The sequence below is a fragment of the Periplaneta americana genome, chromosome 2 (genome assembly GCF_040183065.1).
Source record: "Periplaneta americana isolate PAMFEO1 chromosome 2, P.americana_PAMFEO1_priV1, whole genome shotgun sequence".
NCBI lineage: Eukaryota > Metazoa > Arthropoda > Insecta > Blattodea > Blattidae > Periplaneta > Periplaneta americana.
Window position 1 is genome coordinate 205,923,992 of NC_091118.1, and position 8,116 is coordinate 205,932,107.

At 37.2% G+C, this 8,116-nt stretch overlaps 1 protein-coding gene across 1 annotated transcript; it reads right to left on the bottom strand.

The window, feature by feature from the left end:
- Positions 1-4,487: 4,487 nt before the first annotated feature.
- LOC138695088 (uncharacterized) lies at positions 4,488-7,793 on the bottom strand. Its single transcript, XM_069819476.1, has one exon. It carries the CDS (start codon positions 7,761-7,763, stop codon positions 5,742-5,744), a length of 2,022 nt encoding a protein of 673 aa, XP_069675577.1. The 5' UTR covers positions 7,764-7,793; the 3' UTR covers positions 4,488-5,741.
- Positions 7,794-8,116: the final 323 nt, after the last annotated feature.

Below are 8,116 nucleotides of genomic sequence, written 5' to 3' on the forward strand. Positions count from 1 at the left end.
ATGATGATGACATTGAATCATGTCCTTTCATAATATACTCTGAAGTGAAGATCTTACATCGATTTTTACATCCTTTTACAGAGTAATTCAGGAGGAATAATAAATATTCTAGAGGATGGTATATGGGCTATTCTGGGTAAAAATTTTCATATAAACATGTGTCCAATTTTCAATGGGTGTGGAGATGCAGCTGTATGAATGTTACACATAACCAGCTTTAAGGCTCATTCACAATGAAAATTAAACATAACCGTAACATAAACACAGAAGTTTGCGGCCAGGCTACCAAATGGAATAATTCACAATCATTCAGATAAGCATTGACATAAACATTACCGTAAGACGTTAACATGAAAGTTTGCAAACTCCAAACTTTCATGCTTATGCTTACGTGATTTGCAAACAGAACACAATCGTGAAGCGCTGAAGTATAAGACAGAATATGAGGAAATGGCGTCGTTGTTATGTTTCCATGGTTACCAAGTATCTTTGTGGTTATGTTTATGTACTTCTTCTTCTTCTGCGTCATGAAATTAGGCCTTTTGACCTGTTTTCACATCAAGCGAAATTTAATGAGTCCTCCCATCTAGTGATTGGGCGTCCAACACTTCTACGTCCTCTTGGTTTGTATTGTAGTAACTGTTGGGGAATTCTGTCTGTAGGCATTCTTCGAACGTGCTCATACCAGCCATTTCTCATGCTTTCGATTCTATTTGTTAAATTAAAAATATTTAAGCCTTTTCTAATATCTTCATTTCGTTTGCTGTCTAATATTGTCACACCTGCTATTGAACGCAAGAACTTCATTTCTGCAGTTTCTATTTTTCTTCTGTCTGCACGATTAAGAGTCCAGTTCTCACTTGCATGTGTTAAGGTAGGTACCGCCATCACTTTATAAAATTTTAATTGTGTACTCTGTAGTGTTTTATTTTTCAGTGTTCTTTTTTATAGTGCCGCACATTCTGTAGAATTTATTTAATTTAATATTAATATCTTCTTTCTGGCAGTATGATACGTTGCATCCCAAATAATTAAAATTGTTCACCTGTTCTATTATGCTGTCATTAATGCTGATTTTACATCTCATATGATCTTTTCCGTTGAATGCCATTACTTTCGATTTGCTTTCAGAGATTGTCATATTGAATTTCTTTGCTATTTCATTCAGTTTGTAAGCTGCTAATTGTAAATCATTTTCAGAGCCGCTAAAAATTGTCTGATCGTCTGCGAACAGTATAGTGTTTAAAATTTTATTGTTAATTTTAAAATCCGTAGTTAGTACTGATTGCCATTGTACAATTACTTCGTCAATGTTTATGTTCCCATCGTGAATGATGGTATGACTTCTTGATTTTACCGTAACGTTCACATTTTTAAGTTAACGCTTACGCTATGTTTAATTTTCATTGTGAGTGAGCCTTTAGGCCTACAAATGGAGTACCACTGACTACGTACAAAGAAATAGTAGGCCTACTTGTCGCTCTTATGTCGTCTGAGGGCAGCACTGTTCATAATGGAAGTAGACAAACAGCTGTTTGTAGTTAGCCTGCATAGATCCGATCTGCGCGCAAGTCTAAAACAGATGACAAGCATTCAGCATTTTGAATAACATGTTGACATACTGTATATTGATACAAAGTATATAAAGAATAACATACTATAATCATTAAATTATTTCATTTTCCTTCTTATCACTTGTAACCCAATAGCGGCTGGTGGTCAAAATAATGAGTGTGCTACAATCTCTACATCGGCCTACTGTATACACTTATATGTATTTATCTTAATTTGAGACTCGCCCAGTGACGAAATATGAAGTCCATACGACGTTCCTTCCTACTGCAGAACTTGTCAATCACCCTGGTGTTAAACCCCTCCATCTTGGACATCATACTATTTTCTATTGACAGTATTGCAAGAGCAGTGAGGCGATCCTGGGACATAGTGTTCCTTAAAAAACGTTTTCATGCGTTTCAAGCAAGAAAAACTTCTTTCTGGCTCAGCAGTGGTCATTGGTGTTGTAACCGAAATATTTGACAACTTCACAGAATGGATGCTATGAATTGTTGCAGACTATGTATTGTAACAATTGAACAACCATCTATATTTCGGAAGTCGGGTCTTCCGTATAGAACTCCAAGTTGTGTCTTTAACACTCTTTTGTTCAGTACAGTATAGCTGTTGACAGCAACTTCAAATTCTCGTTCAGGAAAATTATGCGAAAATTTGTCAAAAAATTTGCTGTTTAAAAATTTTGTTGCGTCTAGGTAGCTTAAAGACTGGAAGCGATGAGTAGCTTCCTGAATTATACGGTCATATACTTCCTTGGCATCAATTTTCTGGGATTCCATTCTTCGTCGCTTGCTGACTGATTCAGGAGGAACCTCAAAAAACAGGCAGATGGCAGCAGCAGTTGGACACTTGAATTACCAGATACATTGTGCATAGTTCAGAGTTCTTCCACAAACAAGCATTCTTTCGTTACGCTCTACTTTTGCAATCTCCAAGCTGTGTTGTGCTGAAGCTGACTACAGCACTTCCCCGCGTAAAAATAGCCAATCAGGGCAATGTTTTCAGCTTCGCACATGCGCATTAATTGTCTACATTCTCATGTAGAGTTTTGAGTAGCACAACGTACCCCTTGAGACATCAAAGAGCGAAGAGCGAAGACTAAACACTCTATAACGCGTCATGAACATAACCACGGGAAATTGTCAAATGGCAGATCAAATACCATGGCATTACAAATACATTATTTGAGCAAAAATTATCATTGTGCTGTAGCACTGTAGCACATAAGGACGGGCCGCCCCTGCTTGTAACCCTTTTTATGCGTAACATTCATACAGCTGTATAGTCCGGGGGTTACCGGGTTTGCATTCCCCCTTGAACTAAAAAAATGACATATCTAGATCTGAGTATTTTCTTTATCCATATTCGTTTTCCCTTCTGTAATTTTTCACTGTAAGATTAACAAAATCTACAGCGACATAAGACAGTTCTTCTACGCCTTCTTCAGCTTGGTGCTGCGGGGTATTCGCATTATAACAATGCTACATTTATTATGAAGAAATCTACCGCCTTGTGCCGACCTTGTAATAAAATTAAGCCGGCACAGTATGAAATTCAACTTTTGTTTATCAAACACTGAATGGCTGTAAAAATTACTTTTCAAAGATTTTATACGAATATTCATGAATATGTTCTATTAGCCCATATTATAATGTTTTTTTATTCTGTTATTTTATAACGCTATATAAACCTCTCAGGTTATTTAGCGTCTGAATGAAATAAAGGTGATAATGCTGGTGAAATGAGTCCGGGGTCCAGCACTGATAGTTACCTAGCATTTGCTTATATTGGGTTGAGGAAAAATCTCGGAGAAAATCTCAACCAGGTAACTTGCCCCGACCACAGTATAATGCTAATAAATATAGCCTACTATAACATAATATAAATGTTATAATATAATCATAACGAATAGAAAGAAGAAGTGTGCGCACTCCTATCTGTTCAGCATTGTCGACGGTGACCAAGAGAATTAGTGGCGCTGCGATCGGTATTGCTCAGTTGGAAGCGAATATCCATAAAAGAAGCAGTAGAGTGTTCGTTCATTTCGTTTGCTTTTTTAGTGTAATTAAGTGCGTTAAATACTTTAAGTGCCAATACACTAATCTGCAATTATTCGTACACGAGTGACAAGTGAGTAGCTCTCACGATTTATTTATTAAAGGACGAGATTATTATGTTTTTGTCGTGTTATATTTGAAGCAATGCCTTCGTGTTTTGTTCTGGGTTGTAGGGCGTGCGTGTTTCATTTGCTTATGCAAACAGAACAGACAATAAAAGAAAAATTGAGCGATGGAATGTGGGGCGACATATTTCACGAGTGCATAGACAGTATTACCTCAATTGTAATTCAGCCACCGGGAACAGGATGCTGCTTGGATCATGCCATGGATATCATACCGAAACTAATTTTTCACTATATGAAATGTCGGTTCTTCTTCCTGGCGAAACAAATCCGACGAGAACTCCAAGCTCCGAGAGCCGCCAAATCATCTCGTAAATTCTCCAAAGTGTCGGACAAGTAACTGTTGGTGAGTACATATTGCATGCCTACAAGCAGCCCTAAGTTAAGTTTTACATATTAAACTATTATTTGTTTTACAGTGTGATGTATATGAATGTGTTTTTCTTTCAAATAGTCTTAATGTTGTAAGTACAATGCCAGTTACGTACGTATATGGAGCGAAAGGTAAACAGTGCAACTTACGTTAAATGTATTTACGTACTTACACACGGAACAGACTGAGCGAACTCTGCACTAGCGCCGCGTGGTATCGGCCGTTTGAATTAACAGAGTGCGACCACTACTTCTTTCTATTCGTTATGATATAATATTAATAATACACACATATTTTACATAGTAATAAATTTATTACACTGAAACATTTCTCTTTGTTATGTACACATGTATTGGGGTTATAAATTTGAGACAAATTGACAAAGTAACAGTTTACAGATAGTAAGAAATATTATTTTGTTGTATTCATAGCTATTTATTTCCTCATTAGTATTACATAATACGTGAAACATATATTTTTAAATTTGCCTATAGTGCACACAATTAATAGTACATTATGCAAAGAGCCTATAATGATAGTAATTAAGACGCAAGTATGTTTGTTTATGAAACGAGCGCAATTGAATTTTGAGCACATTTTTAACACTGATGAATTTTTATTTGTTTGGTTTTTTGTAATAAAACAATTGACGATTTCTTAAATGTGATGTCCTAGAGTTAAGCTGAATATGACGATATAAATGTAGTCTTTCAGTGTAAGAATTTTATCGCCTCTTAATATCCCATTACTTCTACCGAAATTGATCCAGGATATCAGATATGTCGGTAGACCTCCCATCCTATGAACCACAAAGAAAAAATACTTTATACTCGGAAGTTACGACAATTTTCATAATTCTTGAAGCTCTTTCATCATGGTCTATCCTCATTCTACATCGCATTCTCTTCTGGTAAAATATCTCGCCTACAAAAACTATAACACTCACAACAATCCCAAACGCGAAGAGAAGGAATACACCTTGCATATGTCCCAAAGCCAGACTGCAATACTCGTCGGCGAGTGTCTCTATTGCCAAGGTCTTTGCTTTTACTTGAAGACTGTAGTAGGACTCTTTCACCCACTGCATGAACAGCCCTGATTCGATTATTTGTCCTATTATGGAGTTAAAACGGTCTAACAATGGAGTGCCTTTCGTCATGACCATTCCGATGAACACAAAAGCCATCGTGCCGTCTTGAATTTCACATGCCAAAGGCTGGCCATATTTATCGATAAATTTCCCACCCTATGAACCACAAAGAAAAAATACTTTATATTCGGAAGTTGCGACAATTTTCATAATTCTTGAAGCTTGTTTCATCATGGTCTATCCTCATTCTACATCGCATTCTCTTCTGATAAAATATCTCGCCTACAAAAACTATAACACTCACAACAATCCCAAACGCGAAGAGAAGGAATACATCTTGCATATGTCCCAAAGCCGGACTGCAATACTCGTCGACGAGTGTCTCTATTGCCAAGGTCTTGCCTTTGGTCATGACCATTCCTATGATCACAAAAGCCATCGTGCCGTCTTGAATTTCACATGCCAAAGGCTGGTCATATTTATAGATAAATTTCCCATCCTATGAACCACAAAGGAAAAATACTTTATATTCGGAAGTTGCGACAATTTTCATAATTTTTTAAGCTTGTTTCATCATGGTCTATCCTCATTCTGCATCGCATTCTCTTGTGGTAAAATATCTCGCCTACAAAAACTATAACACTCACAACAATCCCAAACGCGAAGAGAAGGAATACACCTTGCATGTGTCCCAAAGCCAGACTGCAATACTCGTCCGCGAGTGTGTCTATTGCCAAGGTCTTCGCTTTTACTTGAAGACTGTAGTAGGACTCTTTCACCCACTGCATGAACAGCCCTGATTCGATTATTTGTCCTATTATGGAGTTAAAACGGTCTAACAATGGAGTGCCTTTCGTCATGACCATTCCGATGAACACAAAAGCCATCGTGCCGTCTTGAATTTCACATGCCAAAGGCTGGCCATATTTATCGATAAATTTCCCACTTAGATAGTCATGTTGGTACTTGACTTCTTGATAAGTCGTAGAAAAATTTCTGTGAAGTGCGGTCCAGTTATAACAAGCAGCAATCGATGGACACAATATTCTGTTCTTTGATATGGTCTCAGACTGCCAATCGTCATTGTTGTTCTTGAAGTACGTGTCGTCTGTGAAACGACTGAATCCGTATTTCATATTAGACATTAATAAATCCTCAAGACTATCGATGTAATCCTCATATCCAGGATCAACCAGGTATGACGTGAGGAACGCTTGGAATATCGTGTTTATTGCGAAACTGTACAGAATCCAAGCCAAGAAGAATGTTCTCAAAGCATCAGAACGTGGTTGAACCGATACACTAACACCTAAAATAACTGCCCAAGCATTGAGTATATTTTCAACCACTGTGTTATAAATTTGAGATTCAGTATTCAAAAACACGAGTTTGGCTACATACCGCATAAATACAGCTGAGAAGAATAGTACTAGGAATATTATGAACCATGCCGTGTAGGAAAATATCCTCGGAATGCTTCTCCATCGCGGAACTTTTAGTGGACAAGGCATGTACCACTTCCAGGGATTCATAAAGTACACCCTCGTCATATCCGCGAGTTCTATAAGCTCATTTCTTAAAAACAAGGCACTAAAAGCCACATCACTTCCCCCATACATCAGACTTCGTGTAAAGCCAGTGACAGTACCATTTTTCTCAAACACATTGTAGAAGAATCCTTGCACTTTGGGAAACTTTGACCATGTGTTCAATTTCTCTGTAATAGTATCTAATACCCTCACTTCCCATCCCCTATTAAACACGTAACTTTTTTTCTTTTGATCGTACATACCGTCTTCTACAAAAGGGACAGATTTCTTTGCAGCCACTCCCAAAGGACAACCATTGAGACTCTGAGTTTTTAACGGATAAAGGTTTGTGGACTTCAGCAAGTGTCCATAACCGTTCATAACCCAGCTGTCTAGCAACACTATATCTTCAACTTTTTTACACTTCTTTGGGGTCTGATATGGGAACCACGTATAGATATTCAACACTTCAGTCACCTTACCATTTAGTTTTGACTTCTGTTTTATCGCCACGACTACATTTATCACTTTATATATCCAGAGTTTCTCAAAAATTCCTTTTATCACCAAACTTTGTTTATTTCTTGAACCTGAATTGGATAAAACAGATACAATAAACTTTCCACGGGGATTCCAGGATAAGCTAGACGCTAAGATCTGTAGTTGTTCTGCAAAATTGGTAACCATAGTATCGTCTGCAAGAGAAACATCTGACAGCAACATAACGTAACTCGCTTGTTTGTCACTATACTTGCTTTCATTAAAGCTGAACTGCAACTCGTCCTGTGGATAACTGAGCACTTTCACTGGAAAATTCTGTTCACTATAAAAGATTTGAGTGACGAAAATCACAAGATGATTCAAACTGCCTTCTGTTGGTGTTGTGAGCAGTCTTCGAGTTTTATACTCTTCTGTGTCGTTACCAGATGAACAAATCACCAATGTTCGATGCTGCTTGAAGTACCGGTCACTGATTGTTTTAATGAGTCGAACTATATGTTTCTCTTCTTCTGTCATTTGTTTTGGGAGTATTGCTGCTTGTATTGCTAAAATCGTAATGAACAGAGATAAAGACAGCAGCATGGAATTTCTTACTTGAGTTGATCTGCAAGCAAAAACAAGTCATAAATATTAATTTCAGTTCCTTAGGAAAATATCTAGAATTTTCGTAGTCTTTTCAACTCTAACTCCAAAATATATATGGAACGTTTAGATGGCCACATGTTCAGGGAAAATATCCGTTACCATTTCTGTAATACTGTACGCGCATCTTGCTGCTTAGCAACCCACAACATATTATTATAGTAAAAACAAGCGAAGTTTGAATATCATTGTAATGATTATATTACATTCAAGATATTACTAGCGAC

What these genes read in the sequence shown, in the direction of transcription:
- LOC138695088 (XM_069819476.1), bottom strand. Translation starts at nt 7,763, where the DNA reads ATGACAGAAGAAGAGAAACATATAGTTCGACTCATTAAAACAATCAGT.